At 47.8% G+C, this 27057-nt stretch overlaps 1 protein-coding gene across 4 annotated transcripts in view; it reads left to right on the top strand.

Moving 5' to 3' along the window:
- The first annotated feature begins 4393 nt into the window (after nucleotides 1-4393).
- Nucleotides 4394-27057, top strand: part of Afg3l2 (AFG3 like matrix AAA peptidase subunit 2) — a 40915-nt gene continuing 18251 nt past the window's right edge. Inside the window, exons 1-9 of one of the 4 annotated variants that reach the window (XM_021265270.2) lie at nucleotides 4394-4651; nucleotides 8963-9062; nucleotides 9448-9525; nucleotides 11689-11798; nucleotides 11936-12088; nucleotides 20706-20780; nucleotides 23164-23288; nucleotides 25133-25406; nucleotides 26730-26867. In XM_021265270.2, coding sequence (XP_021120929.1) covers nucleotides 4535-4651; nucleotides 8963-9062; nucleotides 9448-9525; nucleotides 11689-11798; nucleotides 11936-12088; nucleotides 20706-20780; nucleotides 23164-23288; nucleotides 25133-25406; nucleotides 26730-26867 — 1170 coding nt within the window. In that variant the 5' untranslated portion in view covers nucleotides 4394-4534. Of the gene's footprint in view, nucleotides 4652-8962; nucleotides 9063-9447; nucleotides 9526-11688; nucleotides 11799-11935; nucleotides 12089-20705; nucleotides 20781-23163; nucleotides 23289-25132; nucleotides 25407-26729; nucleotides 26868-27057 lie in introns of those variants that run through there. The other 3 variants (XM_004853260.4, XM_021265271.2, XM_087195033.1) reach the window with 3 other exon arrangements.

Genomic DNA, 27057 nt, shown 5'->3' with positions numbered 1-27057 from the left:
TTGCATATTATGAAAAATATACATATTGTAGGTGTCAGATTCATTGTAAACATTACTGAAAATCTCAGCACTGAGAAAAGTAGCATCCTTTACTAGTCTTAATTTTTGTTGTATTTCATGTGACTAGATAATATATTTTCAGGGTTCTAAAAAGTAAACGGTATCAAGGGCACAAGCTGAGCCGTCCGAGGACCCCTCCCCAGCTTCTGCAGTCACCGCGTCAGTGTCCCGCCGTGCCTGTGGACACTTGTGGAGTGGAGCTGTGCCGCGTGCAGACTTCTGCAGCTGCTTCTTCCAAACCAGGCCCACCTGTGGGTCAGTCCCGTGGATGATGACCTTGGAAGATTCGGAAGCTATCACTCACCCACTCCTTACTGGTGGCCAGTTTCATCCACTTTGGGGCCGTCACGAACAGTGCTGTGCTGAGTGCTGGGGACAGGTGAGTCTCCCACTCCCCGGGAGATACCAGGGGCCACAGCCGGGCCCCCGGGAGTCGGACCTGCTGGGTATTTTCCAAAGCGTTTTATGATCCCACGTAGGAGAATGCCTGTTTCTCCTGGCCCCCATCAATATTTATTACCTATATTGTTCTGTATTAGAGCCGTCGGGAGTGAAGTGGGAGCCCTTGTGCTTTTGCTTTGCCTTTCCTTGGTGACTAAGGGTGTTCAGCATCTCTTTGTGTGTTTATTTAGGCAGACATGTAGGTGCAGGACCCCTATCCCTGGCCACCTGTCTATTCAGGCCCTTTGCCCATTCCTACAAACGAGATAATCAGATTACCATACAATCCATCATTTAAAGGATATAAATCAATAGTGTAGCTTACGCACAGCTGTGCAGCAATGTCTGCAATCGGTTTTCGTCCATTCTCCCCACAAAATGCAAACCACTCACCCCTCGGGTCCTTCCTCCAGACCCAGGCAAACAGATCTACTTCCGTCCTCACAGTTGGCCTATCTGGGCATTTCGTGCATGTGGGTGTAGTGCTATGTGGCCTTTCGTGTCCAGTGTCTTTCACAAAGCATGCTCTTTCCACAGTTCACCCATCTTTCCTTTGCTTTTTAATTGAAGTCTATTTTCTCCATTTTTATTTTTATTGGTACATGTGTGCGTTACATAATGATCACATTTCCGTGTGGTGTCGGTGTGTATACATGAAACATCTCGATTCTTTTTTCATCCCCTTTCCTCTCCTTCCTCCCTTCACTTTCTTATTGTGATAAAGATTTATAAAGTAAAATTTAACTGTTCTAAGTGTATGATTCAGTAGTGTTAATTACATTTACCTTTTTTTTTGCCATGGGGGATTAACCTCAAGGCACTCTGTCACTGAGCTATATCCCCAGCCTTTTTAAAAATTTTGAGCTAGGGTCCTGGTAAGTTACCCAAGCAGGACTCAGACTTGCAGCCCCCCTGCCTCAGTCTCCTTCAGCACCAGGATTACACACATGCTTCCAGTTACAGTTTCGCGCAACCATCACCATCTATTTCCACAATGTTTTCATTGCTCCAAAAAGAAAACCCTCTCACCATGACGTAGGACTCCCTTCTCCCTTCTTCTGTAATCTACTTTCTGGCTCAGTGAAGTTGCCTATTCTAGATTTCCACCTAAGGGGACTCACGCAGTAGCTGTCGTTTTGTGTCTGGCTTGTTTCACTTAGCACATTCTCAGGGCTGATCTGTGCCGGAGTGAGTATTAAGCCTCGATCTCTTTATGGTCCAGTGCTGTTTCACGGTGGGTCTCTAGACCGTGTTTTGTTCACCCATGCATCGAGGGGTGCGTGGGTTGTTTCCACTCTCTGGCTGTAGTAATACTGCTGTGAGTGTTGGCCTACAGGTATGTTTGAATCATTTCAATGCTTTTGGGCATATACCTAGGAGGGGAAACGCTGGTACCATATTGTCACATGGTAACACGGTGTTCAGCTTTTTGAAAAAATGCCAACTGTTTGCCATAGCAGCTGTGCCATTTACATTTCCACCATCAGAAATTCAGGTTTTGGTTTCTCCATATCCTCATTAACACTTATTACCTGATTTTTTGTTTTTTTAGATTGACTATAGCCATCCCAGTGTCTAGTGTGGTTCCCCAATCACTAAAGATGTTGAGCATCTGCTCCTATTCTTATTGGCATTTGTGCACCCTCTAGAGAGACATGTTTATTAGTCTTTTACCCGTTTTAAGAATTAGATTATCTTTTTGTTACTGAGTTATAGGAATTCCTTACATATTTTGGATAGCAAACCTTTATCAGATGCGTGATTTACAAATATTTTCTCCCAATGTATAGGTTGTCTTTTTACATTCTTGAAAAAAAAAAAAATATATATATATTTTTTTGGTATCAGGGATCAAACTCTGGTCCTTGTGCTTGCACAGCAGGCAGCGAAACCACTGAGCTAAATCCCCGGCCATATATATATATATTTAGACAAGGTCTCACTATGTAGTTTAGGCTGGCCTTCAACTCACTGTGTAGCCCAGGCTGCCTCGAAGTCATGGCAGTCCTCCTGCCTCAGCCTCCTGAGTGCTGGGACTACAGGCCTGTGCCACTACGCCCAGCTTGAAAATATTTTTTGATGTGCAGAAGTTCTAAATTGTGGTAAAGTATGAGTTACCTGTTTTATTGTTGTGTTTTTTATATCTAAGAACTCACTGCACAATCCAAGGTCCTGAAGTTTTCAGTCTTTTTTTCCTCAAGGTTTCAGGGCTCTACTTCTTATAGCTAGGTTGTAGGTATGTTTAAATTTTGTGTATGGTGTGAGGTAGGGCCCTGGCTCATTCTTTAATATCCCGTTCTCCCACAACAACGCTGAAAGGAGTATTTTCCCCACTGAATGGACACAATATTCTTTTTAAAAATCAATTGAGCTGTATTGGTTTACCTCTGGGTCTCAGTTCTATTCCATTAGTCTGTATGTCCATTCTTATGCTAGGATCACATAGTTTTGATTATAGTAAGTTCTATAATGGGGAGGAATGAATCCTTCAAATTTATTATTCAAGGGTGTATTTGAGACCCCTTGAGATTCCATATGCATTTGAGGATTGGCCTTTACATGGGGAAAGCTGTTAGGATTGTGACAGGGATTGTGTCCCATCTGTAGATGCAATCTGTGGATAGTGTTGCCATTCTGACAGTGATGTCTACTCCATCAACATGGAATTTCTTTCCATTTATTTGAGTCTTGGGTAATTTAGCAATGTTTTGTAGTTTCTGGTGAGGAAGTCTCGTACCTCCTTGCTTACATCCATCCAGGTATTTTATTCTTTTGGATGTTTTTTTCTGGTACTGGGGATCGAACTCAGGACCTTGTGCTTGCGAGGCGAGGCACCACTGAGCTTTTGGATGCTTTGTAAGTGGAATTCATAACTTAATTTCTTTCCGGATTGGTCATTGCAGGTATGTAAAAGCACGCTGATTTTTGGGTTCGATCCTGTATTCTGCAACTTTGCTGAATGTTTATTCAAGTAGCTTTCTGCAGGCTATTTGGGACTTGTAGATAAAATCTCTATTCACAGATGACATGATCCTATTTGGGACTTGTAGATAGGATCATGTCATCTGTGAATAGAGATTTTATTTTTCCCTTCCATTTGGATGGCTAATCCGCTGATAAGTATCACCTTCCAAAACCGACCTATGAGCACAAGAAAGTTTGAGCGATGTCCAGTAAACGTGGACACGGTGAACGCGGCACCTAGACGTCTGGGCAGGGAGGGCACAGACGGGGTGTCGCTGGGGCTGGGGCCACGCCCGTCCCCCTGCGCGCTCACACGCTCTCGGGGCGCCCACCTGGAGGTGAGCCTGGGCTCAGTCGGGGCCTTTCCCTGAGAGACGGCCGCCAGACTGGATGCTCTGGGCGGAGGTGGGTCTCCAGATTCAGGCTGCGCGAGCCTCGCGGGTACCGAACAGGAGGCGCGCAAACGAGCGCGGACGGAGGTCCGGAGCGCGCGCGTGGCGGGATCCCAGACTTCCGCCCAGGAGGGGGCCTTCCTCGGGATCCGCCCCGCCCACGGCCCCGGCCCACCCAAGTCTCACCTGCCCAGGGGCCCACCCTAGGCCCGTCTACAGCTCCGCCCAGCCGTGGGCCGCCCCAGGCCCCAGGCCCCAGGCCCCACCCGAACCTAGAGATGCGCCCCCCAGGCCTGCCCCATCAACGACCCCACCCCGTCCCAACCCTGACTTCTACGCCCGCCCCTAGGCCATGCTCCACCCCCTGCCCCGCACCGCCCGAAGCCCCACCTCAGCTCCGCCCCTAGGACTCGCCCTTCCCCTAAGCCTCCGCCTTTCCAGTAGGCCCTGCCCCACCCGCTAGGCCCCACCTTCGCCCCGTCCGGCCCCGCCTCCACTCCTAAACCTAGGCTGAGCCCCGCTCCCTACGCTACGTCGACGTCGGCACGCATGCAGGACGGTGTGGGCGCGGGCGCGGCGCAGGCGCAGGCGCAGACGCCGACGCCTGTTGGTGGCGTGGGTTCCCGAGTGCGGAGCCGCGCCGCGGGCCGTGGCCCTTCCCGAGGCTGCCCGCCGCCATGGCGCTCCGCTGCTTGCTGCTGTGGGGCCGGGGCGGTTGCCGGCCTCGCGGGCTCGCGCCCTTGCTCTTGCCCGGCAGCGGCGCGGGCCGGGTCGGGCAGCACAGCCTGCGCATGGTGAGTCCCGTGAGTCCCCCCGGCCCGCTTCTTGTCTGGGGAGCCTCAAGGTCACCGGAGAGAGCCCCAGGGCCTCTGGCGTGTGAGCGCGCCCCTCCCGGGCCCGGGACATACGGGTTGTGGAAGCCGCCGGAGGTGGAGTTGGCATCGCGAACGCGGCCCGCCTGCCCCCGGCTCCGCCTGAGGACTTGGCGGCGGCCCTTCCGGGCCACCCGGCCCTGCTTCGCGCGCGTCCCGCGTCAGGACTGACCAGCGAGTGTCGCAGGGTCAGTGACAGCTTCCTGCTCGCCCACCCTTGGAGCCTAGAGGCGGCGGGCCTGGAGGTTGAGGCCCCGGGTCCCTGGAACGTGGCCGACCCCTTTTACAGAGCCGTGTGCTGGAGGAGTTGGCGCAGCCTCTCCACTTAAGAGGGGGCATAATCAATAGTACAGCAATCCCCCAGTGTCCACAGGGCGGGGTCCAGGACCCTGGCACATTCACATCTGCAGAGATTCAGTCCCTGGATCGGAAATACAGCATTTGCATTTATCCTCCGCCCATCCTCCCTTATGCTTTAAGTCATCTCTAGATTGGTTGTACTGCCTTATACAGTGCATACGCTGTGTAAATACGTAGTGGTTAGACAGTAGTTTAGGGAATAATGACCGGGGGGAAAGTCTTCGCCACACATAACACATTTTTTTCTCAGTATTTTTTTTTTTTTCTTTTGGTACCAGGGATCGAACTCAGGACCTTGGCTCTTGCGCGAGGCAGACGCGGCGCCACTGAGCTAAATCCCCGGCCCTTTTCTCAGTACTTTCTACGGGCTGTGTTTGGAATCCAGGGATAACCCTTGGGAGTGGAGGGCTGACTGTGCTTACCTCCGTGAATTTACCCGGAGGCTCCCTTGCCGGCCTGGCTTTTATCCCTTGCTCTCTGTTTCTCCCTACACTGCCGTCTGCCCTGCGTTTTTCAGGTCCTTGCATTGTGTCTGCTTTCCCTCTTTACCTTGCTCTGATCCCTTTTCTATTGTACCTAGTGGATATGGGACTCACTTGGCGATAGATGGATAGGGATCTGCGTTTTGAGTTTGCAGTTTGTATGGCGGGACACTTCCTGAAAGGCCTTTCTTCCCAGTGGCACTGTTATGGCACTGAGTCACCAATGCTGAGGTAGAAGGAAGTCCACGCTGACAGCCATAGCTGAAGGGGTGTGTGGGTAATACATATTCTGCAGTCCTGGGTGTGAACACCTGATGACTGCGCCAGTGGGGGAGTCTGATGGGACAGGTTTGTCCTTAGGTTCCTCTCACTGTTAAAGATCAGGAAAAGTCACATCACAGTGGGGACCTGGGGAAAAGGTTTTGCTGTGTTGCCATATTTCTCAGGTACCATGCTCAGAGGAGTAAGACCGATGAAAAGCAACTAAAAAGTGTTCATATTGTCAAACATAAACCTAAGCAAAGATAAGGTGCAGTAACCCTAAATTTTGTGAATTAGTATCTCATTTTTTGAGTGACACACCACCCAAGTTACATACGCAGAAGATATGTCCTCACTGCTTGGTTGCACCTGGCCTAGAGTAGCTGCACACAACTTAGTCATTTCTTGACCTGTGTAGCTTGAATGACAGTTTAATCATTACCTTAATGGGTTTGGCAATGCAAATACTTCATTCACTTAGGTACTAGTCTACCTTTTTTCTTTCTCTTTGCCTCTTTTCTTTTCCTCCTTCTCTTCTCATACTGGGGATTGAACCATGGCCTCTTGGATGCTAAGCAAGCACTCCCACTGAATTACACCCCCAGCCTTTTTTAAATTTTATTTTGAGACAGGGTCTTGCTAGGTTGCCCAACCTGGCTTTAACTTGCAATCCTCCTATCTCAGCTGGAATTACATGTGCCATCATGCTGGTTATGATACATTCTTACGCCTTAACAGTGGTTATTTCATTGGCCAAGTGCTTGGGTGGTTTGGGAGGGCCTGATACACTTAAGTCCCAGATTCTTTCAGATCCGCATCATGATCAACCATGTATAGTGCCAGCGTTTCTGGCCTGTTTTGCAGTATAGAGTTGTGCATTTATTTGAAGTTAAGTCAGCTCTTTTTTTTTTTCTTTTTTCCCAGCTCTTTCTTATTTTTATTGACATACCATAAAGTTCATCCTTTTTTTTTTTTTTTTTGGTACGGGGATCGAACTTGGGACCTTCTGCTTTCGAGGCAGGTGGCAGCACTACCGAGGTAAATCCCCGGCCCAAAATGCATCATTTTAAAGAGTGTAACTCAGGGCCAGGGATTTAGCTCAGTGGTTCTGGCGCCTGCCTTGCAAGCACAGGGTCCCAAGTTTGATCCCTGGCACTAAAAAAAAAAAAAGAGTGCAATTCAGTGTTGTTTATTTTCTTTTTAACATGCTCACAAGGTTGTGCAACCATTAGTACCATCTCTAATTCCGGAACATTTCCATCACTCTAACAAAATGCCCTATAGCCACTATTGGTTGTTCCCAGTTTCATGCCAGCCATCCCCTTGGTCCTAGGCAAACTACTCACTGATCTATTTTTGTTTGGATTTGCCTATTCTGGACATATATAAATGGAATGATCTAACATGTTACCTTCTGTGTCTGGCTTGTTTCACTTAGCATAATGTTTTCAAAGTTCACCCTTGTATCAGTATTTCAGTACTTATGAGTGGATAATACTTCATTGTATCCATATACCACTTTTATTTGTTCATCAGCTGATGGATGTTTAGATTGTTCCTGCTTTTGACCATTAAGACCAATGCTGCTATGAACATTTGTGTACAGAGTTTTTGTGTGCAAATAGGTTTTCAGTTTCCTTGGGTAGGAATGGAATTGCTTGCATCCTATGGAAACTCTACAGTAAATGTTTTGAGAACCTACCAGACTATTTTCCAAAGTAGCTGCACCGTTTCATGTTCACCGTTTCACGTTCTTACCAGCAGCGTACAGGGGCTGCAGTTTCTACACATGCTTACCAACACTTGTGTTTTTGATTATAGTCACCCTAGTGGATGTGAAGGGGCTTTATTCACTTTTTTTTTTTGGTACCGGGGATCAAACTTGGGACCTTGTGTTTGCCAGGCAGGCGGCAGAACCGCTGAGCTAAATCCCTGGCCCTTTATTCACTTTTTGATGTTTTATTTTTCTTATCAGACAAAGAGGCAAATGATAATGGACGCTAATACAGATGAACTTTTGCTTTAAACATTGATACCTGCATTTAAAGGCTTGTGCCCCGCCATGGTGCTGAGTTTTCACTTTGCAAAATGGTATGATTACTTGAGCTTTTTCTCTGCCAGCTTTCAGTCTATCTCCTCAATGCCCCTTGCCACTGATTACTTTTAGTTGTGCAGGTTAAAAATTTAAGAGAACTTAATTGGTTTGTTTATATTTTACTTTGTTTTCTCTAAGCCACGGTTTTTTAGTAACATGTTATACAAAGTGAAGATACTTCTGTAATGGGACTTCTGTAACATTCTCACCTGGGTGATAATAGATCACAGATCTTTAGCAAATGTTGCTGGTATAAGAGTTATCAGTGATGGTGGGCCACAGCTTTCTTACTGAGTTAAGGAAAATTTAGTATTATCCTAGCAAGCAGCACTGGCCTGTGGCCTCATATATATGTCATAGGTGGGATCACGAAGTCCCACCAGGGGCTCGTGTGTTAAGGGCTTGGTCACCACTGTGGCGCTGTGGGAGGTACAGTAGCAGAACCTCTAGAGGTGGGGACGAGGCGAGGTCATGAGGTCTTTGGGGTGGGCCCTGGAGGGGGAGAATTGGGACCCAGCCCTTCCTCTTTGGCTTCCGGGTTTTGCTCCACTGCACACTCCCTCTGTGGTGCGCTGCCTGTCACAGCCCCAGGGCCAGGAACATGGGCCGGACCCTCCGAAGATGGGCCAACATCCCCCTGCTCTCATAACCCGCTCATCTCTGGTGTTTCTCAGAGTGAGGGGAAGCTAGTGATGAACACGGGTGTTAGAGATCCTGAAAATGGGTCAGTATGAAGCAGCAGATTTCCAGTGTGAGTTTCCCTTCAAAGGCTGCAGATTAGGTAAACATTGTCATTAGATAGTTGTAATTGGGCTGCTTGTGGATGACAGTGTCTGTCTGTGTCCTGCACTGTTGCTAGACCAGTGGCGTGGTGCCAGGTTACCCTGGTTCTTCCTGGGAGGAGTCTTCTGCGCTGGTGTACACACCTGTGGAAGGTAAAGCCTTTCAGCTACTTTGTGATACTCGGCAGTGGAGCCCTTTTGACGTCTGTATCTGGACTAACCCTGATGTCTTTGTTTTCCTGTTGTGTTGCAGCTCTATCAATGTGCTACAGCGCGAGTGACAGCCACCAGAAGGTCTCTTCTGACAGACATGATTGCTGTGTATCGCAGGTTCTGTTCCCGACCTCCCAAAGGTAAGTGCTTAGGTGCGGCTGTATGTTCTGTGTTCTTGCTGAGGGCTCGGCAGGTGTTTACCAGGTGCGTGCCTAGCTGCAGGGTCAGGGTGACTCTCAGCTTCCTCCTCCTCCTGTACCCTCTCCCTGACTCCAGCTTATTTCTGATAACAGGTGGAATTGTGTTGCTTTTACCTGTGATATTTTTACAGATGAGGCAGTTGCACCAGGAGGCTTTTCCTTTAGCACCTCTGCCTTGTGCACTGTGTCCCTTAGACTTGCACAAGGAGCGTTATGCGTTTAGCTTATGCTTTAAATAATGTATCAGCTGCTTAGAAAGAAGGGAACTCACATACACAAAAGCTGATGAATTTTAGTTTGAGGGTTATTTTTTCTTTTCTAACAGGATTTGAAAAATACTTTCCTAATGGAAAAAATGGAAAAAAAGCTAGTGAACCTAAAGAAGTTACAGGAGAAAAAAAAGGTACCTTTTAAAAAGATTATGTTGGAATTTATTGTTTTCCTTAATAAATGATGGTGATAGTTTCCACTAACCAAAAAATGAGTTATGAGTCAGTTTTGAAACTATAGGTTTCAGGTACATACAAAATCCTGTAGGCCTTATGTTTCATTTTACTTTGATTTTATGCTCATATTTCCGTTATTTTTTTTTCCCCATTAAGTTTATTGGTACATTTTTGGTGTAAAATGCAGTTACATTCATCATTGAGATCTTGTACCTTTACATTTCCCTGTTATTTTTAAAATAGAAGTCAAACTAAGACTGATAGATGTATCTGACACATCATTTAAACCATTGAGAAAAGTCTTAAAACCCAATACATACAACTTATTTAACCGTGATTTTAAAATTGCTCCTGACGTTTGTTAAGTTCTGTCTTAAGTTTGGGATTCAGAGAGGGTTTCTTAGGCCTGGATGGCTGGGGTCATGTGGACTCTGAACATCCTGACCCCATTCCACAAGTGTGATCCCCTTTATTGCAGTGCCTGGCGTGAGTTGGGGTTTAACTGGCTTCATTTCTCTTTAGGAGAATGTAAGGAAAAATAAGTCACCTGTGACTTTTTATTGGGGTGGTACCAGTAAGACCCAGGGCCTCACACACGCTTAGCAGGTGCTGCCTGGCCACGCTGCACCTCTGATTGCAAATGGATGTGTCATCTAGCAGGAGAGACGGGTATGCTCAGGGAGTGCAGAGGAGTGAAAGTGAGACTGGGGACCAGGGGCCAGATGTGCTGGTGTGGCTGAAGGTGGCCCCAGGCCCTGGGTGGGAGCATGAGGCACATGACAATGGATGCAGGCTTTCCAGGCTGCGGTCTGTGGTCTGAATCCTGGTTTGGGGCAGAGGGACGAGGTAACAGTTCCACTCCTTTTGCCTTGCTTTCTCTGTGGCCCAGAGTAGTTTGGGTCCCAGCACCACTGGAGCGGTGTCCTGCAGCTTCCCAGCCCTGTGCCTTGATGGGGTGGGGAGGGTGGTGCTGAGCATGCACGCTTCACAGCCTTCTCCACGTGTGCAGCACGTGTGGTGAGGGTCACAAAGCCACTGTGGGTGATGGTGCCTGCGGCCTGCTCCTGGCTAAAGACGGTCGATGGCACTGTGGGTTGGGAGGATGAAGAGGTGGGAGGGAAGATGTTCATGTCTGTTAGTCTGTTAGGATGCTGTTAAAAGGGGTAGTAGTTCCACAGGCTACAGTTCCAAACTCAGTCTCTGCGGGATGGCTCCTTCTGGGAGCTGTGAGAGAAGAATCTAGGTTGGTAGCTGATTGTCATTCTGTTGTCTCTTCAGATCACTCCCTGTGCATGAGTGCATGTGTGTTTCTGACCAGATTTCCCTTCCTGTAGTGACACCAGTTGTATTGGGTTAGGGCTCACCTTACTGACCTTTCTTGCCTTGGTGACCTCTGTAAAGACCCTGTTTCTGTGAGGTCGAGTTCTGAGATACTGAGGGCCAGAACTTCAGTGTATAAATTGGGCATGGGAGGGCCAGTTTAACCTGGAACGGTGACTAGTATCAGATTCTTGCACACCAGTTATGTGAATAAGGTTGTTTTTGCTTTTTGTTGGTGTGTGTGTGTGTGAGTGTGTGTGTATGTGTGTGTGATGTGCTGGGAATCAATCCGAGCCCCTTGCACATGTTTGGCAAGTGCTCTGCCCCGAGCTGCACCCAGCCCAAGGTGCGTGTTCTTTGCTAGTTCTTAAAGTCACTGCCTTCCAAATACAGAACCTGCTGTTCAGGGTCTCCTTTGCAGGATGGGGAAGGGGGCACTTGCTTTCTAACTGGGACTCTGGACTCTGCCTGCCTGGATTTAAACCCCAGTTGCTTAGCTACTGCCACTCAGCACAGCCACAAGTCCCCTAGTGAGTTGCTTGAGCCCAGTCTCTTCCCTGTGAAGTGGCCGTAGTGGCAGCGCCCTTCTGGGGATAGTGCCTGTTTCAGGGGATGGAGTAGGCAGAGCATTCGGCCTCTGTGGAGGTTCCTACTCTGTTTGCAGCCATCCTTAGGGTACTTTATTCGGTAGCTGACAGTTGACACAACACGCTTTGTGCTAGATCTTTGTTACCCTGTGTAGGGGAAACCTGTGAACATTGTGAAGCCGGCATTACTTCCTGTGTGTTCTTTGTTCACAGCAGAACCAAAACCAGCGAGTGCCCCACGGTCTTCTGGGGGAGCAAGTAGCGGTGGAGGAAAACGCCAGGGCAAGAAGGATGATTCCCACTGGTGGTCCAGGTTCCAGAAGGTTTGGGTTCCAACTCTGTGCTGATTTTGCAGTTCCACTTGTGGCCCTGGGACAGGTGGGGAGGGACTGGTGTCTTGTGGCATAGATCGTGTTGTGAAGTTCTGCTCTTCACAGAGACTCCCTCCCTGTTTGCCTAGGGTGACTTCCCGTGGGACGACAAGGACTTCAGGTTGTACTTCCTCTGGACTGCCCTGTTTTGGGGTGGAGTCATGCTGTACATCCTGTTCAAGCGCTCCGGGAGAGAAATCACTTGGAAGGACTTTGTCAATAACTATCTCTCCAAAGGCGTAGTAAGTATTCTGTGGGGTCAGCCGCTGGAGTGGTCAGGAGGTGAAAGTGGGTAGAAATTTGTCGAGAAGTTTTCACATGGGGTTTTTCTAATGCTGAAAAGCCCTGCTTGGGAAACCTGTTTGGAAGTACTGCCCATGCCCGGGCAGCCTCTCCTCTGCTGCTGCGCTGTCCTCTGTCCCTCCTTGGCTGCTCCCCCGGCCACTGTCCAGCAGCCTTTCAGCTCCTGTGATGCCTGTCTGGCTTCTGTGCAGCGGAGGTGGAAGCCGAGCGCAGCTGTGCAGAGTGAGGGCAGCTGCGAGGCCCGAGGGTCCCTGGCCTTGGAGCCCTGCCGCCTGCTGGGTCTGCTAGGTCCTTGCCCTCCAAGCCCCCATTCCAGTGTGTCTCAGACACTACGGACTGTGAGGCACCTGCTGTTTCGGTGTTAGTAAAAACATTTGTGATGAGCTGCCTGTCACATTCTGTGCACCGTGCTATCAGTGGAGTGAGTCTCCGTTTCTGAGATGTTCAATACAAACAGTCTTAGGACTGAGGCTAAACCTGGGGGTACCCTTGGGGAAACTACGTTAACTTCTCAGTACTTGGTCTCATCCATGAAGTGCATGAGGTGAAGATAAAGATACGCTATTCCCAGAGGTCACACAAGGGTATGAATTACTTATGTCCAAGTTGCACAGGGTGTGATGGTGGGAGGACTCATCTGCTTGAACGTTTCACAGACCCAGTGTGCGCGTCACTGCCAGTAACCGCTGTGCAGCTGAACCGCATTAAGAGGGGTCAAGCGAGGGGTGTGATTTAGCTACCAAGGAAGAAGTGCAAGCAAAGGGAGAAAGTCAGAAAAAGGAAAGGATAATCCAAATTAAAAACAAGAACCCAACTTGGCTATGGTTAGTAATACAAAGATAACACCTAGATTGATGGGATATGTGACAGGCAGTCATACGGGAAGTTTGGCAGTGTGTGTGAAGAGTCTTGAAAAACCCTCATATACCCTTTGAATCACTTCAGTTGTTTAATCGTAAGAGACTCCAGAGCAGGGCATGTTGGCGCATGGCCAGCACTCTGGAAGGCTGAGGCAGGAGGATCATAAGTCCCAGCCCATCCCAGGCAACTTAGCAAGACTCTGTCTCAGAAGTAACAAGGAATACAAATGTAGCTCAGTGTGAAGGCCCTGGGTGCAGCCCTTAGTACTGGGGAGAAAAAGATGAACTCACAGGGTTATTCATTCCAGAGTTTGAGTAAAGAAAAAAAAAAAGAGGAACTCAAGTAAATGTCTGATAAGAGGGGAATTAGATAATAGCCCAGAAATAGTCGTTGCTGTTTCAGTTTCTGTTTTGTGTCTTAATTGGTCAGAAGTCACACAGAATGAAAAGTGAAGATTCTGAATAATTTGCTCCTGATTTTGAGCACACCAGCTTCTGCCCTTTGTGACAAATGGCTGTCCCCTTCAGGTGGGCCTTCACGCCCTGGGGCAGCCTGCTGTGTCAGGCTTTCGGAGTTAGTGGGGGTAAGTGGGACCTCTTCCTGTCTCAGGTTTTTTTCCTTATTTGATAGGTTGATATGTTAGGGCAACAGCTTATTTACAGTGGCTCATAATTCCATTCGTAAGTTTGATTAGTCTCATACTACTGAATTGTCCTCTTTTTTCTTTTCTTTTTTTTTCAGTGGTGCCAAGCCCAGGGCCTCATGTGGGCTAGACAAGCAGTTTATCACTGTGCCACATCCCCAACCCCAATATTGTGTTTTCTTTCTTTTCTTTGGTACTGGGGATCAAACTCGGGACCTTGTGCTTGCGAGGCAGGTGGCAGAACCACTGAGCTAAATCCCCGGCTTCAATATTGTATTTTAAGTGAGATTGACATGCAATTGCCCTTTTCACTTTTGCTATCTTCTTTTTTCCCTGATTTCTTTTATTTCGAATAAATACATATAACCTAACATTTTTAGTTTTAACCATTTTTATGTATGTTACGAGATACTAAATGTGGTGCAGCCAGTACCTTACCACTGTACCTATTAAACAGTAACACCCATTCTCACCCTTCCTACAGCCCCTGGCAACTCCATTCTATGATATGGACTACTTGAGATACGTTATTGTGTTAGTCAGCTTTCCTGTTGCTGAGACAGTATACCCAATAACCACATCTTAAAGGGGGAGAGGGTTGGTTTGGCTCACAGTTTCAGGGGATTCAGTTCATGGTAGCTCTGAGGCAGAACATCACGGTGGGAAGGTGTGGTAGAACACAGATACTTATTTCATGGCAGGTAGGAAGTGCATCAGGGGAACAATGCCAGAGAGGAAGGTCCAAGGACCAGATAGGGTACCCAAGGCCACATTTCCATGACCCACCCGGATACACCCAGAAAGGTGTCCCACCAATCCCCTAGGCTCCTGAGCTAGTCACGATGACACAGTGTGGCTTAAACCCCGCAGTTACGTGAGTGGAATCAAAGATTTTGTATTTTTGTAGCTGACTTATTTCATTTATCATCATGTCCTCAAGGTTGATCCGTAATGTACCATTTGCCAGAATGTCCTTTTTAAGGCTGTATAACATTGCATTGTGTGTATACCACATATTGCTTATCCATTTACTCATTGATGGACGCCGGAGTGCACCCATGTTTTAGCTATTGTGAATAATGGTGCTATGAACATGAGTGTGTAAGCATGGCTTTGAAGCCTTGCTTTCTTTTGGGTATATGTGAAGAGTGGAATTTGGTGGAGCTTATGGTAATTCTGTTTATAATTTTTTGAAAAACTACCCATACTGGTTTCCACGGTTGTACTGTTTTACACACCCACTGACGGTGCACAGGGGTTCCCATCTCTCCTCATTCTCACCAGCACTCATCATTTGGTTGATTTTGATGACGGCCTTTGGAGTGGGCATGAGGTTGGCTCTGCTGTAGTTCTGATTTGCACTCCTGGCTGACAGACAGTTGATATGAGCGTCTTCCCCTTGTGTGCTTATGGCCACGTGTATGTCTTCCTTTCATGAGCTGGTGCCACTGTTTTGTGTATCTGCTCAGGTCTCTTGTCTGTGACTCGGGCTGTTTGCCATTGAGTTTTGTGCTTTCTCAATAAGTTCTGGATACTTCCCCTCCCCTGTCAGATAAACGATGTGCCCGTATTTTCTTCCATTCTGCAGGTTGCCTTTTACTGTGTTGGTACACAGCAAATATTTTATGCACCAGCTTTTAAAATTTTTTTTTCTTTTTGTACCTGGGATCGAACTGGGGTCCTTGTGCTTGCAGGGCAGGCGGTGGAACCACTGAGCTAAATCCCCAGCCCCAAGTTTTTCAGTTTTTATGGAATCCAGTTTTTCTGTTTTTCTTTTGTTGCCTTTATCTTTGGTGTCCAAGAAACCCTTGCCGGATCAAATGGCAGGAAGCTCACACCCTGTATTCTCTTCTGAGAGTTAGTGTAGTTTTAGGTCTTTGATCCATTTTGAGTTAAATTTTGTCAACAGTACAATTGAGGGTCCAGCGTTGTCCCTTGGTGGGTGGGTGTTCAGTGTTCCTAGTGGCATTTGTTGAGAGACGGCCTTTTCCCATTAGACGTAGTTGGGAGAGTTTGTCTGGGGGCTGTGTGTTCTGTTCCACTGTCCATTGTTATGCCAGCTCCATACTGTTTCCAGTGCTGTTGCTTTGTAGTAAGTTTTTTTTATCATTGTGTAGGTTCTTTTGTCTTTTTGGCAGTGCTGGGGATTAAACCCAGGGCCTAAGCCCATTATACACATGCTCAGCACCTGCAGTAAGTTTTAAAATCTCAAAATGTCAGTCCTTTAGCTTTGTGTTTTTATTAGAGTTGTTTTGCTATTCTCTTGAGATTTCATATGAATCTTAGGATGCATTTTTCTATTTCTGACCCACGTTTTGTTTTGTTTTGTTTTGTTTTTGGTACGGGGGATCAAACTGGGGTCCTTGCATTTGCGAGGCAGGCAGTGGAACCACTGAGCTAAATCCCCAGCCAGCATTTTCCTATTTCTGCATAAAACATTGTGATTTTCATAGAGATTGCATTGAATCTGTAGATTGCTTTGAGTAGTAGCATTGAGATTGTAGTAATATTATGTCTTCAGTCCATGAACATGGATGTGTTTCTGTGTATTTAGCTCTTGGTGTTTTGTAATTTCTTAGTGTTTTGTAGCTTTCACTTTGCAAGTCCTTAACTCTTGTATTGCACTGATGAGGTTAATCCCTAAGTATTGCATTCATCTTGATGTCTTGTGGGTAGCATTACTTTTGCTATTGTTGTTCTGGGGGCCAAACCAGGGGCTCTCATGTGCTCCGCAGGCATTCCACCTCTGAGCTGTGTCCCAGCCTTAAACTGTTTGCTCAGTTTCCTTTTCAGAGATTGATATTTGTGCACTGACTTGGGCCCTGTTAGTTTACTGAATTTTCATTGATCAGTTTCAGCCATCTTTGGTGGTGGCTTAGGGTTGCCTGGAGGCAAGATCGTGGTATTTGTGAGCAGAGATGACTTCTCCTTTCTAAGTGGGACCCATTTGTTTCTTTTTCTTGCCTAATTGCTCTGGCAATTAGGATCTGTGGTGTAGAGTGATGAAAGTGGGCTGTCCTGCCTAGTTCCTGATCTTTGAGGAAAAGCTGACAGTCTTCGAACTTTGAGTACACGCTCGCTGCGTTTTTCTTATATGGCTTTTATTAGTTCTAGTTGAACTTTTTCTAGTTCTAGTTAAATTTTTTTATCATGAGAATTTTGTCAAGTGCTTTTTCTCATGTGGTTTTATTCCTTCATTCTGATAATTTGGTAGGTGACAGGGGTAGATTTTCATGTGTTGAACCAACCTTACATTGCAGAATAAATCCCTCTTAGTCTTTTAACATGCAGGATATGGATTGCTACTTTCCTGAGAATTTTTGCATACGTGTTCCTAAGGGATATTGATTTGTAGTTTTCTCTTTTGGTAGTGTCCTTATCTGCCCTTGGTGTCAAGAAAATGCTACTGGAGACCCGTGCAGTTAGGTTCCAGTCCCCCCTACCCAGTATACGACACAGGCTTGAGAAATAAAACTAAAAGACAGAACTAGGAGAGAGAAAGCGAGGTGGCAGGATGACCAAGTCCAGTGGAACTGACAAAGGTGCTGGCCAGTTCCAGGCACTGGCTTTTACACTTGACCTTAGCCAAAAGGCCGAGAAGCGATTAGGCACTGACTTTTATTGGCAGTCAATTGGGGTAAAGGCCAGCTACATTCAAGGGCAGGGCTATGTGTGGTTTCTATGGAAATTAATGTAAACAAGACTCCTAAAGGACAAGACAAAGCAGTCTCAAATTAGGAGCAGAATAGACAAAATATATGGTTGCAATTAGAACACTGTCCTTCTAGTCAGGTTTTAGTTGTGGGAACGGAATTTGGGTGCGAGTTGCTCTGACCTTGGCACATAGGCTTTCCCCAGACTCACTTCTATAAACAAGCCAGTTGTGGGGCTAACTGCATAGCCTGCTTTGGCATAATCAGTATTACAGTCCTGCAAATGCTCACTTCAGATACTGAGTTAGGAAGTGCTCCCTCTTTGCCTTTTTGCAAAAAATTGAGGATTGTTATTAGTTCTTCTTTAAATGTTTTTTTAGAAGTTACCAGTGAAGACACCTGGCCCTGGGCTTTTGTTCATCAGATTTTTAAAAATTATCGATTCCATCTCATGACTAGATACAGGTCTACTCAGATTTTTCTTTCTTGGTGGTTTAGTCTCAATAGGTTTTGTGTTTCTAAAGTGAGTCTTGTAAACAGCGTATAGTTTGCCATATTTTATTACTTTTAAAGTAATCACCACTAGAGAGGGACTTCTGTCGTTTGTGTTTGTTTTCTACGCATGTGTCTTACAGCTCTGTGTGCCCATTTCCGAGCACTGCTATCTTTTGTGTTTAATAGACTTTTTTGTAGTGAAATGTTTAAATTCCTTCCTTATATTTTACATCAGTTTTCTTTGTGCTTACCATGGGATTATATTTCATATCCTAAAGTTAACAACACTAATGAATTTATACTGGCTTCACACCTGTGACAGAAAAACCCCCACCTGCGCCCTTCCGTTTGTTAGTGTCACAAGATTATGTCTTCATACACTGTATGCCCTGAACATAACATGACAGTTTTCTCAAAGGCATTAGTCTCTTAAATTATGGAGAAACAAAATATGGAGGTACAGACCAGAGCTACAGTGCTGTCAGCTTTCATAGTGGCCCTGTATTTACCACTGTTGGACCTTCGTTTTCCCGGGTGGCTGTCGTGGCCCTGGTGTCACTGTGTGCGGTTGCTTTCTTGGGCATTTCCTGCAGGCCAGGTCCAGTGGTAATGAACCCCCTGGCTTTTCTTCGTCTAGAAGGACGGTTTGCTGAGTGTATAATTCTTGGCTGGCAGATTTTTCCTTTACCCCTTTGATTATTGGCCCACTGTCTTCGGCCTCCAATTTCTGATGGGAAATAGTTCATGATCTTATTCAAGAGCCCTTGTATATGATGAGTTACTTTTTAAAGATTCTGCTTCTCTTTGACTTTGAAAAGTTTTGTTATACATAACGTTCTCAGTGTGGGTCTCTGAGTTCGTTTTACTGAAGTTTATTGGGTGCAGATGTTCTTATTTTTGTTGTTGTTCTTATTCTTATTCTTGTCTTGCATCAAATTTGGAAAGTTTTTAGCTATATTTTTAAAAAGTGTTCTGTCTGCCCCTCTGACTCTTTGTGACCGCAGTGTTGCCCACATCCATACTTGATGGGCCCTGCAGGTCCCTAGGCTCTGTTCACTTTTCTTCAGTGGTTTTTCTTTCTGTTCCTCAGGCTTGATGATTTGAGTTGTCCTGTTGTTCACTGGTTTGTTCTCCTGCCTTTGGACCCCTCTGATGAATTTTTCATTTCAGTTATTGTATTTTTCAGCTCCAGAGTTTCTTTTGTTTCTGTTCACATTTTCTGTCTTTATTGATATTTTTGTTTTGTTCATTTTGTTCATACATCATTTTCTTGACTTCTTCTGTATTTTCCTTCTAGTTTTTTGAGCTTTATTTTTTCCCCCAAGTACAGGGGATTGAACCCAGGGCATTTGCACTGAGCTGTACCCCAAGCCCTATAATTTTGTTGGTTTTTTTTGAGACAGGTTCTTGCTAAGTTGCTAAGTCACCCAGGTTGGGGTTGAACTCATGACCCTCCTGCCTCAGCCTCCCAGAGTGCTGTGATTATAGGCATGTGTCACCTTGCTTTTTAATTCTTTGTCTAGAATATCTGCCATCAGCTCTTCTTTGGGCAGAGTTTATGTCTCTTTTCCTTTGAATGACCCATACGTCCCTGTCTCTGTATGCTTTGTGATTTTTAATTTTGTTGTGTTGAAAACTGGACGTGTGAGTCTAAGAGCACACTCTGGAGGTCACATTTTCTCCTCCTCTCCAGGTTGCTGTTTAGGGTTCCTCCCCGTCTCTTCCCTCCTCATCTTCCTTCTTCCTGCGCCTGTCTTCCTGTGGTTAGCTGTTCTCGCCCTGGGCCTCCCCTGTGTGCTGCAGCTTCAGCAGACTTCTGTGTGCCGGGGTGGGCAGTTCTGATGCTCCCTGCTCCTCCATCTTCCCAGCATTCTCCCCACCTCAGATTTCTGAAGCGAGCGCCAGTCTAGTGACAGTGAGGGCATCATAGGGCAGTTTTGGGGAGCGCCGGGCCCCCACCTTCTCCCCAGCTGCTGGGTACACGGCACTGCGGCTCTCCTTCCGAGTGCACTTGAGTGTTCTTTGTTGCTCCCCTCCCAGCCTGCTGGCTCTTTGGCTTCAGTTCTTGGGGAGCACTGGGAGCCATTCCCTGCCAGACTGGCCACCTACAGAACAGAACTTGGGCGTCCCTGGAATTTCCCTGGGGTCCGCTTTCCGTTTCTCACTTGTGCCTTCCAGACAGTGGGAGTCGAGCCTGCCCCAAGCTGTCTCTTGAGCCAGCCGAGGCCTTGAAGTGAGGTGTCGGTGGTGCTGCCGAGAATCCAGTGTATTTCGGAGAGTAGAGAGAATGGGTATAAAGCATTCCATGCCCAGCGGGAGAATTAAGAAGCCTCAGGGGAGCAGACGTTAGTGCGGCTGTTGAGCAACAGAAGACTGCTGGGCTGTGAGGGCCGGGCAGCCTCTGTGGGAGCAGATGAGGTGCCAGCAGAGCCTAGGGTGTGTCTGCACGAGCGTGCGCAGCAGTGTTGTTGGTGGTGAGGATTTTGAAACAATGACCTGTCTATGACTAGGAGAATGGATAAGTAACTCGGGGGAGTGCTTGCCAGGGGGACTCCCCACAGAACCGAAACGGCAGGCTGGGTAAACCTCACAGAGGGAATGTTGGCAAGAAGAGAAAGATGTAGAAGAGCAGATCCAAAACAAGCGCATCTGCAGGTGTGGGGCAGGTGTGCCAAGGGCAGCACCGCTAGGGCTCACAGCTGTGGGGAAGCATGGCTGTGCGGGCAGGTCGCCCCTGGGCCTGGGGCCTAGCGGGCTCTGCGGTGGTGCAGGTGGGAGTGCAGGCGTCCTTTTCCCGTTACTCTTTTTTGTAAGTGTGAAGTGTCCCATGCAAAGTGTCTGTAGGAGCATCTCAAGTATTTTCTGTAAATGTATGTTTGATTATTTAATTTTTGAAATTTGTAGGTAGACAGACTGGAAGTCGTCAACAAGCGTTTTGTTCGAGTGACTTTCATACCAGGAAAGACTCCAGTTGATGGGGTAAGTTGTGTCACAGTTGATGTGCTCAGTGGTAAATTAACATCCCTCACGTGGCAGTAGGTGTGTACCCTGGCGACAGCGGGATGGGGCTGCGCACCAGGTATAACCCAAAGAGAGTGGAGATGGGAGCACTGGACCTGCTGGTGATTCGGGATCAGGTCAGCACTCGGTTTTGTTTACAACTGAGAAGTGGCTTGGTGAGGAGGTGCAGTGTAGATCCCAGCAGCACCCCTGTGACCTTTGCGCCTGGGGAAATGGCTAAGACTGTGTAAAGCGTTGTTGGTGCAAGAGAGTTGGAACTGGTCCACATCCTGCCCGGGGCCCTGGCTCTTTCCAGGCATGGTTGTTCCCAGCTCTGTGTCCATGCTGGGTTGTGACAGCCAGCACTGCTGTCCCTAGAGGGTGATTCTGGCATTGGAGGGGCCCTGTCCAGGTGTCCATGTGCTGCAGCTCATACCATTGTGTTAGAAGTGCTCTTCCTCCATTGTGTAGCAGTGAGGGTAGTGTTGGTTTCTTTTTGCCGTGAAGCAGGTCTTTCAGAATCTGGAGGCAGGCATTGTGCCGTCTTGAAGACAGGCCCTGAAGCGCCCTGGTGAGGACCTCTGGAGGCCGAGGCTGTGGGCCCTGTCTGTGTTCTGTGGGCGTTCCCTGTGTTTTCTTCCAGAGCGTGTGTTGCTGTTAGGCTCTTATTTGAGCTTTCAGATACAGATAGGAGGTTTCCGTGCTGTGCTGTGGAGTGGCAGTGCCTTCAGCCAGGTCCTCTGTGAGGTGTCCCTTCTCCAGGCCGTGGTGTCTTCATCTTAAGAGTGGGAACGACAGCAGTACTTGTGTGGGGCTGAGCGCTGAGTGGAGGTGGTATGAGTCGGAGGTGGTTTCCTATCTTCAGTGCACACAAGAACCCCGCCGTCCCCAGTTTCTTACCTCAGTGTCCTCCTGGGAGCCTCCATTTCTGGCCTGCGCCTCGGCCATGCTGTGTAGTGGCCTCTGCCCACAGGTCTCTGCTGAGAGCCAGGCGTTGAGCCTGCCACCCGGTGCAGTGGGTGCAGAGTTAGTGTCTGCTCTGCCTCCTCATGGGGTTAATCTGTTTTGCTCGAGGAACCACAAGGGTTTTATGTCTTTGTCAGGGAGCAATGTACCAAGAACTGTCGTAGTGTAAAGCTTACTTCTCACCATCTTTTCTGTGTAGACATCAGGTAGACGTGCAGTGAAATCCCGCCCAGAAGCGTGTGGGTGGGGGGTGTGGGTGGGTTGTTCCTCTCTTCTGAGTTTTACACCTTGGATTGATTAAAAACCAGTATTTTTTGAAGGTGATTGCAGGTTAAAGGAGAAGCAATATTTTTGTGCTGTAAAGTAGGGCTGATGCATGCAGGGTGCTTGGACAGAGGGCGAACAGGACCTGTCGAGCGTGGCTGCCTGCAGGCTGTGAGGATGTCGTGCTCAGGGTGCGGGTGCAGGCGGCCTGGGTCCAGAGCCTCCCACTCTCGGGTGACTGGATGGCTGCAGTCACTGCCGGAGTCTCATCTGCAGGACCAGGGCTCATATCCAGCTAGTAGACACTGACACAGTGGGGGATGGCTGTCCCTCAGAGCATGTGGGTTCTGGATCTTCAGCATCATTGGATTCAATCAGCTGTGGGTTGAAAATATTGAGAAAAAAATGTGCGTCCGGACTGAGCATGTACAGGCTTTTTCCTGGCATTGCCTGGACAGTCCAGTGTCACTGTGCAGAGCGCTGACACCGGGTTAGGCATTCTAGGCAATGTGGAGATGGCTTGAAGAACACAGGAGGAAGCGTGTGTTGTGTCAGCACGACAGCACTGGGAGGACTGAGCGCCCATGGGCTCTAATACCCTGGTGGTTTGGGACCCGCTCTGTGGGTGCCAAGGGAGGAGGCGTCTGTGCTGGCTGGTGAGGTCGCTGTCACCCGGGCCCCTGGTGCCCTGTCCCGGCCATCAGGGACTGCTGGCGCCGGGGGGAGAAGCAAGTGCTGACTGACGCGCAATGCCTTTCTCCTGGCTCAGTGCTCCCTGTGGGTCCTCTGGGTGAATGCGTGGCTGAGCCAGGGCCTGGAGCAGGGTGGCGTTGGGCTGAGTCGTGGGTGCGGGACAGGATGTGAACCTTGCTGACTGCTTACTGTGCTGCCACTGGGTGGAGTCCCTAAAGCTGTCCTTTATTATTGAGATTAGAAGCATTAACAGCCCTTGGGCCGGGATTCAGCTCAGTGGTTCCAGCGCCTGCCAGGCAAGCGCAAGGTCCCGAGTTCGATTCTCGTACCAAAGGAAAAAACAAAACAACCAGAAACCCTAAAAACAGTGAGCCCTTTAGTGAATTGAACCTTCTGTTTCCACTTCATTCTTAGGATATTTGTTTTTCTGTTTTTATAGCAATATGTCTGGTTTAATATTGGCAGTGTAGACGCCTTTGAGCGGAATCTGGAAACTTTACAGCAAGAGCTGGGCATAGAAGGGGAAGACCGGGTGCCTGTTGTCTACATTACTGAAAGCGATGGGTAAGAAATGTCTTTAAACCACTGGTGAACTGCTGGCTGCACTGTGCGCACCTCATAGCACTTTAGATTTTCAGCAGGCCTTTTTCAATTTGGCTGTACTTTTAAAATATTGTTAGTAATACTTATTTCTTGTATGTGACCGATTTTCTACACATTTACATTTATTTTGATTTTTTTTCCTGCAGTATTCAGGATTGAACTGAAGGCCTTCACACTGAGCTATATCCCCAGCCTTTAAAAATTTTTTTTTTGGTACTAGGTATCCAACTCGGGACCTTGCGCTTGCAAGGCAGACAGTGGAACCACTGAGCTAAATCTGTGGCCCTTAGGTTTTGTTTTTAATCACCCTGCTTACATTTAATCACCCTGTGTACAAGTCTGGGTGGATGCTGCATTTATGTCAGGAGGTGGTGGAAGGGGCATGGTCAGTGGTAAGCACTTGGCTCGCCTGCATGAGGCCCTAGGATCTAGTGCAGCACCACAGAGTCCCTGGGCCTTCTGAGGAATAGGGCCTTGTGGTGCCCATCGTGTTCACCCGGAGAGCCCTGTGCTTGGCAGTCCCCTCGCCTACAGTAGAGGCAGAGGGATGCCTTGCTGTAGAATGACCGACTCTGGAGTGAACGCAGAAGTTGGTCTTAATTTTCTGTGAATGGAAGAAGAGCAAACTGTCCCCGCAGCCCGTGTGATGTTGGCTGACATGCTGCTTGGACATGGGGATCCCTGAACCCCCTGCACCATGTGGGGCTGTGTGGCTGCTTCGATGGTGTTGTACAGCACCTTTCCCCAGCCCTGAGGCTCAGGCAATCCCTTGATTCCTCGGCTGCTACCAAGCATCCCTTTCAGAGGTGCTGCAGATTTCCGCTCTCTTCATGTGCTGTGATATTTGCATGGACTGTACCAGTTGAGTGTCCCTAGTCCAAAATCCCAAAATCTGAAATGCTCCAAAATCCAAAACTTGAGGACTAGGTTCAGAAAAGTTTCAGATTTTTCAAGCTTTCACATTGCAGATTTCAGGTTTTCAGATGGTTGCTCATAACCTGTAAAAAGTTTTTATCGTCAGTACAGCTTTTTTTAATTTCTAGAAATAAACCAACATGAATTTTCCATGATTCTTGCTGCTTCCTTTAGCAGCATTTAAAATTCTATAATAGATTTTAAAAATTACCAAATCCTCGCTTTTGTTTCTGTTTTGTAGCAGTTTTTGACTCACCTCTCTTAGTATTAGGTCAACTAAATTGCATTATGTTAACCAATGTAAGCACACATCTGTAAACATGGTTATGTTGAAATAAATGTCATGATGAGAAAAACATGGCACCTTGTGGCCCCAGGCTCCAAGTGTCCCCAGCAGCTCCCTCCGAGGCAGGAGAGGCTGTAAACACAGTTACATCACCCCAGAGGCTGGTGCGTGGTCGAGGTGGCGAGGACTCACATTGGAAGGCTTTTCTTTAGGACAAGTTTACTGCACCTCAGCAAGAGAGCTAGACTTTTCACCCATACTAACCCAGAACTATGTTAGAATTTTTAAGTGTTTCAAAAGAAATTTCTTTGAAACTCAAATATAATGATAATAACATTTAGTGCTGTGCATAAATGGTGGTTATTGGGATCAGGATAAAATATCTGCAGGCAGCATACATGTTGAGAACAGGTTTCTCTTTGGTGTTATCCTTCATGATTCTGCTTCAGTGGTATTAACGCTAAGAGAGTCTCCTTGTGCTTCAGATTAGTAGAATATTTGGGGTTTTTAAAAAACTAGAACATCAGTAGCTGCATCTGAAGCAGCTGTAGCATGTACACGTGCTGCGGTGCAGAGCTGGAAACGTGAACGTGTGTCCCTGCAGCTCCTTTCTGCTGAGCATGCTGCCCACTGTCCTCATCATCACCTTTCTGCTCTACACCATTCGGAGGGGCCCTGCCGGCATCGGCCGGGGCGGCCGGGGCGTGGGCGGGCTCTTCAGCGTCGGGGAGACCACGGCCAAGGTCCTGAAGGACGAGATAGACGTCAAGTTCAAGGACGTGGCTGGCTGTGAGGAGGCCAAGCTGGAGATCATGGAGTTCGTGAACTTCTTGAAAAACCCAAAGCAGTACGAAGACCTAGGAGCCAAAATCCCAAAGGTAAAATGAACTTCCGGAGATTGACCCAGAAATTGAAGTATTTCTTAATCTCTGAAGTTGTTTTATGAAGTTTGATTACTTACTATCAGAGCTGTTTTTCTGTGCTTAACTTAGGTTCTGTCTGATTCAGTCTTTTCGGGTCTGTTTTTTTTGTGTCCTTTTGCCTAGATTGTGTGTATTCCTGAAAATACTTGTTTTTCTCCTCCTCGGAGCCTTCCTTGAGTCTCTTTTCTTCTCCCTCTGCAGAGGGAGAGCTAGATGCCCCTGCATCAGCAGTCACTAACCCCGTAGTGCAGCGCACCATAGCTTGTTCTGTGTTACCTCCCTGCAGAGTCCTGAGCCACTGCCTGTGCCTGGCACTGAGGGACTTGGCACGGGACACACAAAGGAGACAGACAGCACCCACATCCCCGCCCTCCTTCCAGCTAGCCAGATGGGCATCCTGGCTCCGGTCTGTGTACCTGCAGGGTGAGGCCAGAAGCTGACTTTGCATTTGTGGAATGGATCAGCTGTGAAGTAAATGAATGAGTCTGGCTGATTCTTCTCACAACCCATGAGTAAAGTCTACTTTGCAGGCATCCTTTGTGGGAGGAGTCCTGCCCTTGCTCTGTGCCCTGTCTATCTGTGTGGGTGGAACCCATGTGGTGCCTTAGGGTTTGCTGCTGCGCACTTGGTCCCAAGCCTGTTGGTCCTAGGCTCCTCTGCCGCTCCATCCTGCAGCTCTCTGGTGTTTTCAGTGGTATTATGTTTTTACTTCTTTGTAAAACTTAAAGAAGAAAATAAGCAAACTTTTAAAAATGCCTTGGAGTTTTAAGTCTAAAAGAGAGGTCTTTTGAACATGTTCCCCGCTGCCCGCGGACGGTGTTCCTGGCTCGGCGCTCAGTGGAGGGAGGGGATGTCATCGAGTTAGGAGCAAGGGCCTGGGGTGCACCAGGCGCGGGGAGTAGAAGTGAGTGTTGCACTTGCTCATTGTCCGCGTTCCAAAACCAGTTTCACTTGGAAAGAGTAAGAGAAGTTTGTAAACCTGGAGCGTGTGTTTAAGTAAATCTTAATCTGTCAGTACATTTCTAGCTTAAGTCACCCTTTTGTACTATGCTGAAAATCTTATAAGTAAGGGAAATGTTTATGATTTCACATTTTCCCCAAGTTTTCTGAAGCAAAATTGTCTCTAATAATCCTTTTCTTATCCATAACACAGAAGTGTTCTACCATAGTTCAGATGTCTAAGAGCTGTTTTATGTCTGGCACCAGTGAGATTCAGACAGGGCTGTGCCTTGCTCCCTCCCCTGAAGCCCTGACACGACTGATTGCTCCTCCATGCAGGGTGCCATTCTCACGGGTCCTCCCGGCACCGGGAAGACACTGCTGGCCAAGGCCACGGCTGGAGAGGCCAACGTCCCCTTCATCACCGTCAGCGGATCCGAGTTCCTGGAGATGTTTGTTGGTGTGGGCCCAGCGCGGGTGAGTCTGTCCTGTTGGGATGTGCACCCTCCTCGTGCCCTGTGCTGCTCCCCAGATGGGCCCTTGCTGAGGACCCCTGTGCCCGAGTGCCCTGACAGCCTGCTCGCTGGTCACTGTCGTGGGGCACTTCGGGCTGGGCTCCCACCCAGCCCGTGCCTGCTCGGTGTCGGTTACGTGAGCTAATTCCACC

This window comes from Heterocephalus glaber, unplaced genomic scaffold (assembly GCF_053883595.1).
Source record: "Heterocephalus glaber isolate CG9 unplaced genomic scaffold, H.glaber_assembly_v1.0 deba00000331, whole genome shotgun sequence".
NCBI lineage: Eukaryota > Metazoa > Chordata > Mammalia > Rodentia > Bathyergidae > Heterocephalus > Heterocephalus glaber.
Note: the sequence above shows the minus strand (reverse complement) of the source record. Positions and strands in the feature narration are given on the sequence as shown.